The 13,365-nt window shown below is 38.0% G+C and overlaps 1 protein-coding gene across 2 annotated transcripts in view; it reads right to left on the bottom strand.

The window, feature by feature from the left end:
• Positions 1 to 2,070: 2,070 nt before the first annotated feature.
• Positions 2,071 to 13,365, bottom strand: part of LOC106869841 (glutathione hydrolase 1 proenzyme) — a 14,539-nt gene continuing 3,244 nt past the window's right edge. Inside the window, exons 1-12 of one of the 2 annotated variants that reach the window (XM_014915743.2) lie at positions 12,499 to 12,662; positions 11,802 to 11,972; positions 10,761 to 10,886; positions 10,036 to 10,121; positions 8,895 to 9,087; positions 8,440 to 8,609; positions 6,580 to 6,729; positions 5,979 to 6,118; positions 5,344 to 5,531; positions 4,575 to 4,818; positions 4,007 to 4,120; positions 2,071 to 3,363 (exon numbers count right to left, since the gene is read on the bottom strand). In XM_014915743.2, coding sequence (XP_014771229.1) covers positions 3,220 to 3,363; positions 4,007 to 4,120; positions 4,575 to 4,818; positions 5,344 to 5,531; positions 5,979 to 6,118; positions 6,580 to 6,729; positions 8,440 to 8,609; positions 8,895 to 9,087; positions 10,036 to 10,121; positions 10,761 to 10,886; positions 11,802 to 11,972; positions 12,499 to 12,515 — 1,743 coding nt within the window. In that variant the 5' untranslated portion in view covers positions 12,516 to 12,662 and the 3' untranslated portion in view covers positions 2,071 to 3,219. Of the gene's footprint in view, positions 3,364 to 4,006; positions 4,121 to 4,574; positions 4,819 to 5,343; positions 5,532 to 5,978; positions 6,119 to 6,579; positions 6,730 to 8,439; positions 8,610 to 8,894; positions 9,088 to 10,035; positions 10,122 to 10,760; positions 10,887 to 11,801; positions 11,973 to 12,498; positions 12,663 to 13,365 lie in introns of those variants that run through there. The other variant, XM_052974944.1, reaches the window with a different exon arrangement.

The raw sequence follows: 13,365 nt of genomic DNA on the forward strand, positions 1-13,365 counted from the left end.
CAACTCTGGTGTTGGCTGCATGTCTTCTTTCTTCTATTCCCTGGCGTCTTCGATGCAGCATCAACGAGTGTCAGCGTCCGACTGATCGTCCTGTCAAGTTCCCCTTTTTATATCTGCTGCTAGGCTCCAGCAGGCAGCCCCAGCTAGTTGTCACGTGACACTGTCTAAATTTCCCGCTGCTAGGGTCCAGTAGGCAGCACCAGCAAGTTGTCACATGACACTGTCTACAATGATGTTAAATTGCTGGTCTTCACTAAGTTTACCCTGAGGCTTCCCAATTCATGGTTCTGCTTCCAAGTCTGGAATTTCTTCTTTCAGTGTTCAACAGACTCTGCTGTAAGAACTAAGTCTCAGCCTATAGGAGTTCCTAAGGATAGCTGGTTTTAAACTCCTTGTTTATAGCTTGGAAGGCTATAGTAAAAAAGAGGGGACTAAGAACTGAGCCTTGGTGAACACTAAATTCCTCACTGAACTCATGGTTAACCATTTTGTTGACTGCATCTCTGTACATAGTTTGCACTGCTCTCACAAGCTATTTATCAACACCTGGTTTCCTTTAAGACCATAAGACTACTGACTATAATACCCTGTCAAAGGCCTTTTTCAAATCAACAAATGCTAGTCACAGAAGCTTACTCCTAGCTAAAAATTTCTCTTGCAGCCGTTTCACTGTGAAGAGAAAATCAGAAGTACTCTGGCCTGTATCAAATCTGAACCTAATCTCATTTAATCTTATTCTCTTCCTAATTAATTATATTCATACTCTTTCTGCTAATTTCATAACTTGGTCCATCAGTTTTCTGTCTCTGTAGTTGCTTCTTATATTGTTATATTAATCACTGGGTGGGACACTTCCCTGACTAGCTTCAGCCCTACTCAGATATTTCAGTATCTTAATGTCTATGCATGAAGAACCTACTGCCTTCTCTGTCTTCATATTTTGATGTCCATTTACATTGAAATACTGAGGCAACTTGCTCCTCTGTTCTTCTCATTACAGAATACTGGAAAATATCCTGCTTTTTGCTTCTTTCAAACTGGATTCACACTTATCATCTATAACTATATTATACAAGTTATTTGTTGTCTGCTTTTTTCCAGTCTTTCCATGCCTCTCTTGTAGCTTTTATTGCTCTATCTATAGTTCTACACTACCATATTACCTTATTTGGCTGGTACCTTGCCCCAGCCACAAAACTTGTCTGTAACTTTTATAACTTTCAGCAGGTTGTGTTGTTAAAATTCCCAGTTGTTTTCTGTTATAGGTTTGCCACCCTGTTGTCATCACCACCACCACCTTCTTCTTCTTCTTCTTCTTCTTCTTCTTCTTCTTCTTCTTCTTCTTCTTCTTCTTCTTCTTCTTCTTCTTCTTCTTCTTCTTCTTCTTCTTCTTCTTCTTCTTCTTCTTCTTCTTCTTCTTCTTCTTCTTCTTCTTCTTCTTCTTCTTCTTCTTCTGTTGGCTTACACAGGTCTGCTGTGCAACATATCTCAACACTCAATCCTATTTCACGTCATCTGTGAATCTCAACACCCTGAGATCTAACCTTACTACTTTTTACCATGTCTTTCTTTACTCTCCAACCCACTACATTCCTTCAGCTGCTCAGACAGTGTCAAAGACAAATGTACAGCTTTGACATAATGATGGAAAATTGGACACAAATCTTCAATTTAATCTAGTAACAATCATCAGCAACATGACCTTGACCTTAATAGATGATGCCAATATAAATAGTAGGTTGTTAAACACTGAGTCATAAAAGGCTAAAATTTGGCTGTTATTTCTAGCAAGACAGGCTGCTCTATAGAAGCTCTTGTTGGCTTGAAAGCTTGAGCATAGTTAATGAGAAATAGAGGGTTTTATACACACACACGTAGAAATAGCCAGATAGATACAGAGAAAAAGAAATAGCGAGATAACTAGGTAGTCAGACTAACAGATAGGTAGATAGATAGATAGATAGATATAGAGTGAGCAAGTGAGAGAGAGAGAGAGAGAGAGGAGACGAAGGAAAAGACAGAAAGAACATAGTAAGTAATGGGATTACAAAAACAAAAGAACAATTTTAATTCTATTAATAAAGGTGAGTCTTTATTTATTTGGCCATTATGTTTCCTCATTAACAAAAACAACATATATTTTGACAACATTAATTTACACTTTCAATGATCTATTTTAAATATTAATGAAATATATTTTAAAGGATATTTCGTTATAATAATAATAATGGTTTCCGATTTAGGTACCGGGTCTTCAATTCTAAAGGAAGGTTTTTAGTCAATTACATTGACCCCAGTACTTGACTGGTACTTTATTTTTATCAATCAAATATGAAGAAAGGCAAAATTGATCTTGGTAGGATTCAAAACTAGAATGCAAAGAGCTGGAAGAAATAATGTTTGATAGTCGAATGGTTCTGCCAGTTTGCTGCTCTTTTTAGATATATTTATAACAATGCTATTGTTTGGTACCAGGTCAACCATGACAGACCTGCTGTTTGTTGAAAAATACTCCAGCCATGACAACCCTGCCTTTATAGAGCTATGTCTAAGACTACATTAGCTAATATATATTGTCTTCATTTAAGAAGGTGAAGTGTAATTTGAGGGATGTTTGGCTGTTATTCATGGTAAGTTGTGCAACTACATGGAGATAATTCTTTTACTGGCCAATAATAATAATAATAATAATAATAATAATAACCCTTTCTACTATAGGCACAAGGCCTGAGATTTAGTGGAAGGGGACTAGTCGATTACATCAACTCCAGTGTTTCACTGGTATTTAATTCATCAACCCTGAAAGGACGAAAGGCAAAGTTGACCTTGGCAGAATTTGAACTCAGACCATTAAGACAGACAAAATATCGCTAAGCATTTTGCCTGGTATGCTAACAATTCTGCCAACTTTACACCTTAATAATGATAATAATCCTTTCTACTGGAAGCACAAAGCTTCAAATTTAGGGGAAGAGATTAAGTTGATCACATCAACCCCAGTATTTGTAGGATGGAGTGATAAGATTTTTGGGGATGGGTGATATATCTTATGGGGTAAATATTAAGAGCGGAAATGTGTGTGTGTGTGTGTGCATGTGTCTGTTTGTGTGTGTGTGTGTGTAGGAGGTGTAGGATTTTGTTTGGAAGGGACATAGATTATGTTTGAAAATAGGTTCAGTTTCATTTCTTTGTCCTTCCTCTTTAGAAACATTGCCTCTTTTAAAACCCTGCTGGAACAGCTCCACTTCTATAATCAATGTTGACAGAAAAGGTGCCATTTTTCTGGTATATTCCATGAACAAATGAAGGAGGTCCATAACTAGTGATATCATGACCAATTTTCCTCAGTTTCTCAATCACTTTCTGAAATAAATGAAAATACACAGAATTTAATAATAATAATAATAATAATAATAATAATAATAATAATAGTGATGATGATGATGATGATAGTAATAAATGCCCTGATGCAGTACCAGGCAGTGGCTCTCATGGCTTCTGATCTTAATTGATTGGAAGTGTTATCATGTACATTGTTTTGTCTTGGTATAAAAGATGGGCTGCAGCAAATATTCTGCTTAATACCACAGATTTGCTAGTCAGTTGTTTGACCGTAACCAGTTGAGCATGTCCCTTGGTGGCTGACAATATGTGCATCTCTAACCATGAGCAGAAGTAGTTGGGGAGCATCATAGCCATGTGTTGAGAGGAATTCTTTGAGGTTTGGATAATTCACTTCTGGAAACATGGGTGTTTTGTTCAACATCTTTAAACAACTCTTATTCAGGGACCTTTTGAACTGGGCCACACCAGTGAGGTCATGCACTGTTTATCTTGATATGAAATCACCATGCTGTGCACATATGGTTGTGATGCTTCACATATTTGCTCCCCGGTGTCACTTTGATGGTATTCACTGCTCTCTCACTCCATAATAATCACAATGGTTTCACTGCTTTTCTGTATTTAAATAATGAGAAGTAATAAAACATTGTTGTTTCCTCACCTTTGGTAAGTAGTCTTCAGTTTTAGTCTGTGTTGGAAGAATCTGGTTGTGAACTCTGAGGGCATCAATGGCTTCTTTGATAGTGTCATTGAACCACACTAGATTGTTCATCACCTGTGTATATATGCTACATTATATTATGTTTTATATATATACACACACGCACACACAAGGGTTGGACAAAATAATGGAAACACCTAGCATCATAATTTTGAAATATCTGTAAAACAGTCAAAAGCTTGTTATTTTTTTCATGTTTTTGATTTATTATTAGTGTTGCTTAATATGCTTTGCTAAAATTGCTGTTTTTTTTGGATACCATCAGAAAAAGGTAATTAAAATTCATTAAAATGACAGATCTATCGAACTTTCAAAGCAGTCAGATTGCTGGCGCTTGTATGGCAGGCACTAGCATAACAAAAACAGCCAAAATGTTTGGTGTATCAAGAAGTACTGTCTCAAAAGTAACGACAGCCTTTGAGAAAGAGGGAAAAACCTCCTCATCAAAACAAAACACTGGAAGAAAACCAAAATTTTCAGATAGGGATCATCGGACAAACCAACTTACATAGGAGAGAGAAGAAATAATTTTAGTTCCTCCAGAGGCTCCAATAACCAGTTTGGTGCTGCCTGCTCTGTCTGTCATAATAATTGGTGACACATAGGACATAGGAGACTTGTTGGCCCCAATCAAATTAGGGAGACGTTGGTTTATTGAGGCACTGCGATTGTGTCTGCTTGGTGTCGAGAATGCTGCCATTCCATTGTTAAACAAAATTCCAGTCCTTCGTCCCAAAATCTGGGCACCAAACCTAAAAGACAAGACAGTTTGCATGTGATACTGTAAACCCTGTAGTTGGTATTGCTGGTGATGCTGCAGTGAATACATTTGTTACCTGTAGTGTATTTCTGATTGTGTGTAGTAGTAGTAGTAGTAGTAGTAGTAGTAGTAGTAGTATTGGTCTTTATATGATGCGTATGTGTGTGTATACACACACATACACGTACACACACACACACACACAAATATGTATATATACATATACACACATACATATGTATATATATATTATATATCCAACAATGCTGATTGGATTCATCACGATCAAGGTATTGTCTCACCTGTTTGATACCTGTTTAGAATTTTACTTGAAGATGGTGGATTGTATGTCATGGCGTAATCTAAGAATACATCAATAAAATTCTACTGCAACAGCTGTTGTAAATTTTAAACCTCATTTGTGTTCTTTTATTTATATGTGTGTGTGTGTGTGTGCATGTGGGTGCATGCATGTATGTGTCTGTGTGTCTGTCAAATAAAACTGTATACCACATACCTATGATTGAGTGAGCTGGTCACTGCTACAGCAATACCATCCGAGCCGATGCAATTCAGATGAGTGGTCCCTAAACCTTCCTCATTGAGGGTACCAGGGTTATAATATCCACTGTCATAGGTGCTATGGTCATTAATCCGTGATTTAATCCCTGTGGCCCACTCTGTTGATGTTAAATTGACAAGGAACTTTAAAATAAGAACGAAAAATAAACTAACATCAGATTATACCAGAGTTTGCTGTGGATGACAGAATTCATGTGTTAAGGCAACGGTGCTGTCATTACCATCACCATCATCATCATCATCATGATCACCATCATCATCATCGCAACCACCACCACCACCACCACCCTCTTCATCATCATCATAACTATCATCATCACAACCACTACCATCATCATTACCACCACCTTCATCATCCTCATCCTCACCACCACTGCCACTACCACCATTACCACCATCAACATCATACCACCACCACCACCACCACCACCACCACCACCACCACCACCACCACCACCACCATTACTACCACCGCCACCACCATTATCAACAGTCACTCATCTGTGTTACACTATCGCCAACCACTCACTTCTGTTACACCATCAACAATACCTCGCACCTGTTACTCACCTGTGAGACATTTTCATCAAAGCTGGGGTCCTCTAGTCGGGATCGGATGCCATACGCAAACTTGAATGTTTCGATGATTCTGTGTAGTGTTGTGGCGAACATGTTGAGGTTGGTGCGGTGGTTGGGCTTGAACTCATACACTGAAGCATCAGAGATAGAGTAGTATAAGATATTACAGGTACTCAGTGGGTAATGTGGGATGTGGTGGGTGTATGTTGAAGTAGAAGGGGAAGTGGTGTTAACGGAGATGTAGAATGTTGTGACATAGCAGCATACTTTCTTTGTGTTAGAGAGAGAGAGAAATAGATAGATAGATAGATAGATAGATAGATAGATAGATAGATAAAGATAGAGAGGGAGAGAGAGAGATAGGAAGAGAGATAGATAGACGGATATGGCTAAATGGTAGGTGAGAGATGACAAGGTGACAGGTGGTAAATGGCAGGTGATATATGATTAGATGATAGGTGACAAATGACAGGGATTGATGACAAATGACTAATGAAAAGATAACAAATGACTGATGACAAGATGACAAATGACACAGGCAAGGTGACTATGACCAGATGACAGGTGACAAGTGACAAGTTAAAGATCTTACGGTCAAGAACATTGAGTATCAGTTGCACTATTGGGCCACTCGATGGAGGTGGTGTTGCCATTACTTGGTCACCGTTGGACAATCTCGTCCTTAATGAGGCTGGAAACTTTACATTATAAGAGGTGAGGTCACTCAAGGACATAAGAGATCCTGAAAAATAAGGGCAACAAGAATAACAGCATCAATGGTTTCTTTATGAAACATAAATCGATTTTGTTTGTCAACTGGGGCCTTGAGTAAGTGCCTTCTACTATAGCCCTGGGCTGACCGAATTGTCATGAGGGGATTTGGTAGAGAGAAAATGAAAGAAGTCCTCTGTGTGTGTGTGTGTGTATGTATGCATGAGCACATACACACACACATACATATATATATGTGTGTGTGTCTATGTATAGACACACATATGTGTGTGTGTGTATTTGTTAACATTTGTGCTTCAATGAACTGCATGAGCTACAAGAAGGGATGAAGATGATGATGATAATAATTATATATATATAACTTGGAAATAACTTGGAAATAAGGAAAAAACAAAACACAAAAGAAAACATTTGAGGAGTGTGCATAGTGATTCATACTTCCCTCACAGATCAAGTTTCATAAAAGAGTGACAAAAGTCTGGTCCATGTGAATATTTTGTCACAGATCTTGTTAATATGATATTGTAATATAAAGGTGCAGCTAGCTGGCAGAACTGTTAGCATGCCAGGCAAAATGCTCAGTAACATTTTGTCCATCTTTATGTTCTGAGTTCAAATTCTGCTATGGTTAACTTTACATTTGACGGATATTTGTCCTCATCTTGTTTGTTGTTAACACAACGTTTCGGCTGATATACCCTCCAACCTTCGTCAGGTGTCTTGGGGAAATTTCAAACCCGGGTTCTCATTCCTAACGATGTTACTATTATTATTGTATTATTATTATTATTATTATTACTATTATTAATCAGGTCGCTGCCGTGAATCGAACTCGGAATCTTGGGGTTAGTAGCCCGCGCTCTTAACCACTACACCATATGCCCTGACGAAGGCTGGAGGGTATATCAGCCGAAACGTTGTGTTAACAACAAACAAGATGAGGACAAATATCCGTCAAATGTAAATAATGTAAATAATTCCTCATCTCTTAAATATAGAACTGTGAGGTTAACTTTGCTTTCATCCTTTTGTTATTTTAACCCTTTAACATTCAGATTATTCTGCCAAATGTAATGCTTATTTATTCACATTGTTTTGAATTAATCATGTATTGTCTCATAGCTTTGAGATATCGATGAAGTGATTGTATATTTCTAGAATAACACTGTTGGGTAGATGTGAGTGGTTGGATCTGGCCAGTTTGAACCTAAAATAGGTAGAATATTTGGGTCTGATATAGCCAGTTTAAATGCTAAAGGGTTAAGGGTCCATGAAAAGCTTTGGTTTATATGTATAGCAAGAAACAATTATGTTTCTTTCTCTAACATTTTACATAGTTCAGCCTATACAAGTGAATGAGCGAATAACGAAATAGGAATTTTGAAAGAAGTATCTACAAAATTAGTTTTTAAATATCGAATGGCTATGGGGGTCCACCAGAATAAAATGGTAATCAAAGGGGTCTAAAGGTAAAAAATGGTTGAGAATTACCATCATCACCATTTAATGTCTGTTGTCCATGCTGGCATGGCTTGGATGGTTTGACCAGAGCTGGAAAGTTAGGGAGCTGCACCTGCCTCCAGTCTGGTTTGACATGGGTTTTACAGCTTGATGCCCTTCCTAACGCCAACCAATTTACAGAGTGTGCTGGGTGATTTTATGTGGCACCGCTTACTCTAAAAAATAAAAGTGATGTAAATAAACCAGAACTTGAACTCACCTTCACCAGCTTCTCTCAGATCTTCAACAATGGCATTAGACAAGGAGCCATTATACACAGCAAGAAATCCTTCATCAGAGATTATCCTCAATGTTTTTGCTAGTTTTGGGTGTTTCATGAGATCTCCTTCTTGATAAACACGTCTTGTTGCCTCATTGACATACAGCTCTCTGATTGGACAAAATCAATGCAACATATTGATATTACTTATATCTTCAACACTACTATCAATAATATCAAATATCAGGTGATATTATGAATGCATATAAGCTAAGAAGATGAAAATATATTTAATATTAGCTAATATAAGTAGGGTATTATTGTTTACAGGTTATATAGGGCTTATATAATGAGAAAAGCTGCATGTATAATGAGAAAAGCTGTATATAAAACGATAAAACCCTTGAAACAAAAAGATCCCATAAACAATAATACCAGATCTCTATTTCACTTACCTGAGTAGGGGCTGATCCTTAATTTCAGACTCCATTTCTTTGAGGGTATTAGCCAATGAATGCGACACATTAAAACCTTGTGTTGCAAGTTGTATCACAGGAACAAACAAGTGTTTCCATGGTAATGAGCCATACATCTGATGTGCCTGCCATAAACCGTACAGTTGCCCAGGAACAGTCACTGATGAAGGACCTACATCGATTGGAAAGGTCATAGGAGTAAGAGGTGTACTGAGAGGGGGAGATTCTGGCTGAGATGGTCATGTGACTGTGTATAATTCAGAAAGTATTGTTGTGGTTGCTAAGGGAACACTCTAGTCAGTTGGTATTATTAAGGGGAATAGAGTTGGAAAATCAAATATGTGGCATCATTTCACAGATCCATTGCATTGACATATATATGACATAGTTTGGTCTCTATATTGACCATCAGGTTGTGTTTAGGCTGTTGGGTGGTTGTAAAGGCATGCTGTGTGGTAGTGAGAGCATGATGGTGTGTGTTAGTGAAGGAAAGTTGTGCTGTGTGTGAGGGCATGTTGTGTGATACCGAGGGTATGTTGTACTGCAGTGGAGGGTAGCTTGCATGTTAGTGAGAGCATGTTGTGCATAGAGAGGGCATGCTATGTGATATCGAGGGCATGTTGTACTGGAGTGAGGATATCTTGTATGGTAGTGAGATCATGTTGTGTGGTTGTGAGGACATGGTGCTTTGTGGTGAGGGCACAGTGCTTTGTGATGAGGGCACGGTGCTTTGTGGTGAGGGCACGGTGCTTTGTGGTGAGGGCACGGTGCTTTGTGGTGAGGGCACAGTGCTTTGTGGTGAGGGCACGGTGCTTTGTGGTGAGGGCATGTTGTGCGATTGTAAGATCATGTTGTGTGGTAGTACAGTATAGTGTATGGCAGTAGTGTTACAGAATAGTGTCTAGGGACGTTAGCATTAGTGTTTAATCACATGTCTGATCTATGATGAAAGGTGTCCCAGTCATGGCCATCCCATTTTTGTTTAAAACATTACATTATTCTAGATGCACATGACACTTTGAGAGGGGTAAATAGATTGCTGGATACAGAGAGAGAGGGGGAGGTGGAGAGAGAGAGGCAGACACACAGATAGGTAGAGGGGTAGAAGTAGTGTAGTTACCTGTCGGACGAGACATATTCTTCAGGCTAGTCACATGATACGGTGATTTACCAGAGGCATCTATGATGACATTCTTCTGAGATTTACTGCAACAACGACAACATCATGATCAGAACAATGCCTTTTGAGGAAATTTGGCTGATGGAAGCACACACACACACACACACTTATATACACAAATAATGGGCGTCTTTCATTTTCTGTCTACCAAACCACAAAATTTTGGTTGACTTGGGGGTCATAGTAGAAGACATTTCTCAAAGTCCTTTTTTTAGTGATGATGATGATGATGATGATGATGACAGTATCGATTGTGATGCTGCAGCAGATGATAGTAGTTGTGATGATGATGATGATAATGATTGTGATGATGATGTTGATGATGGTTGTGATTATGGTGATAGTGATGGCAGCAAGGACAATGATAGCAATAGCGATGAGATCACAGAAACAATAACCATAGCAACAACAAAACTGAAAATGAAAAAGAAAAAAAAAGTATATTTTAAGACTAACCTCTCCCTCCCCCATCACCTCAGGTCCAAGGGAAGGACACAGTACACTTGATAGGTGTTGTGTTAGTAGTTATCGGTTCAAGATTCTGACAGTGATCTTCGAACAGAACCAGAAGAAGAAAAGAAGATGAAATGAGAGAATATTCTTGGACAGAGCAAGAATGGTTTGGAGTTAGTTTGTGGTAAAAGTAAGGGAAATGTTGAACTGACCTGTCATAGATATTCATAATCAAACTGCCTCCGATTCCAGTGGACATTGGTTGGTCGAGTGCCATACAGACCAAAGTGACAATCACAGAATCAATTGTGCTTCCGTTCTTCTCTCTCAGAATTGACCTGTTAAAACACATGTAGAATTGGAGATATTTTAAGGATGTTGATACTGTAGATATATATCAATATTTAAATATATACTGGTGGTGCCCCAGCATGGCCGCAGCCTCAAAGCTGAAACATAGAAAAGAATAAAAGAATAGTACATATACAAATATTGTCGGTCTGTTAGATAGTATGTAAAACAAATGATAGAGATGGAAAACACAGGAAACTGTCATTTGTTTTATACTCAATGTATACAGAGGAATTCCTGAGGTAGATCCAACAACAGTTGTGTAATTACCGTGGGTGACGTCAGGTAACCATAAGCAGTGAATGTGCTTCATTAGTGTACTACAAGGAACATAGCCAACACTCAAATATTAACTTATATTCATCATCATCACCACGATCATTTAATATACATTTTCCATGCTGGCATGGGTTGGATGGTTTGACAGGAGCTGGTAAGGCCAGGAACTGCACCAGGCTCCATTATCTGTTTTGACATGGCTTCTATGGCTGGATGCCCTTCTTATTGCCAATATTGTAAATATGTAATATTTTATGCATACTAAAAGCACTCTGTACATTCTGTAAAGTGGTTGGTGTTGGGAAGGACATCCAGCCATAGAAACCATGTCAAAACAGACTGCGGAGCTTGGAGCAGTCCTCTGGCTCAGCAGCTTCTGTCAAACCCATGACACTATGGAAAACAAATGATAAATGGTGATGATCATCATCATTGTCATTGATATTGCACATATTCCAACAATGTAGATACATAAATATTGCAAGTATATGAATATTATAAACACATAATTATTGTAAAGATGTAAACATTGTAAATGTCAATATTATAAAGATATGTTTGGAAGATGAAATTACTAGTGTAGGGAGGCAAAAAGATAATCTTAACAAGAGAGAATTACTTACATGCCAAGTTGGGAACACATAGATGAATCACTTGTGATTACTGCCTGGTTGTATTCCAACAATTTGGAACTAGATATGGCAAAGTGGAATCTGCTCTTTTGGATCAAGTAGAAGTAACAGACGAGGATCATAGCAACCAACACTCCAATGGAGAGGACAGCCAACTTTCCTCTGTAAGTCGCATAAATAAATAAATAAATATGAATGCATACATAAACACACACACACACATGTATTCCAGCAGAGGTACATGACATGAATTTGAGACCAAATATGTAAGAACATTACTTTTTTGTATGTGGTTATAATTCATATATTTTTCATAGTAAGGCAGATACATGTCTAAAGTTAGAATATTCCATGTTTCTCTTATGCATAAACCGTTTTGAGACTGTGTTTATTGATAATCTTAACTGGTTGCAGCATGAAAGCTGCAGCCATACAGGGGCACCAACGTTGGCTTTGCTACACCTTCATTATTTGAAACCTCCTCTCAAAAGTGGCATTTGGTGAATGAGGGAGTTTGATGCTGCTGCCCTCCTCTGTGTTTCCTGCCATGTGGTAGGCTCATCCGGAACCCTTGACAGGAAGAGATCCAGTTTGGTGCATGTGTGTGCATGCATGTGTGTGTCCGTGTCCGCACTTAACAATATAATAATCCTATTTAGAGACAGTAGAGCTAAAACATAAAACTTACCTTTTAGTACAATGCATGCTGATAGGAACAATATGCCTCCAGTGTTGTAGGGGTTATTTGGAGTTCTTAAAGACACTTGCTGTTGTTGTTGTTGTTGTTGTTGTTGCTGTTGTTAAAGTGCTAATTCTTCAGTTGTCTTTGGAGGTCATAAAACAACTAGAATGCAATGCAAGTCTAATGATCTCTCCCACCAACCACCACCACCACCACCACCACTTTCATTCATCATCATCTCTGACACAACTATCACCATCAGCGAGATTCCTTCATCATCAGTGCCACCATTATCGACTACCCCCTGGCGCTGCCAATACCATCACCCCCATCTCCAAACTTCTTCATTGCTACCACCACCAATTGCTACCCCCACTCGACACTACCACCATCTGAAACATCACTGCCATCATCATCAACAGCAGCAACACTGCAGTCTCTTGATTTTTCCTCATTACCACCACTAATGCAGCTGATATTCTATATCTTATATTTGTACAGATTTATATATATATATATATATATACATACACACACATATATGTATACACACACACACACATATATATATATGTATATATATATATATATACATATACATATGTATATGTATATACATATACACATATATATATACATACACACACATATATATATATACACGTACACACACACACACAGAGTCTACCAAAAAAATGTATACACACTTCAGGAAATGAAAACTCTGTATAAACATTTTAATTCAGTGTTATTGCAATTTATTCAGATTTATTGCAATTTGATAAAACATCAAAAGAGGTCTTTATATTTATAGGGGTACTTATACAAGTTAAATATTTAAGCAGATTTTTCCTCTCCTGGAGTGTGTATACA

Source organism: Octopus bimaculoides, chromosome 20, assembly GCF_001194135.2.
Source record: "Octopus bimaculoides isolate UCB-OBI-ISO-001 chromosome 20, ASM119413v2, whole genome shotgun sequence".
Classification (NCBI taxonomy): Eukaryota; Metazoa; Mollusca; class Cephalopoda; order Octopoda; family Octopodidae; genus Octopus; species Octopus bimaculoides.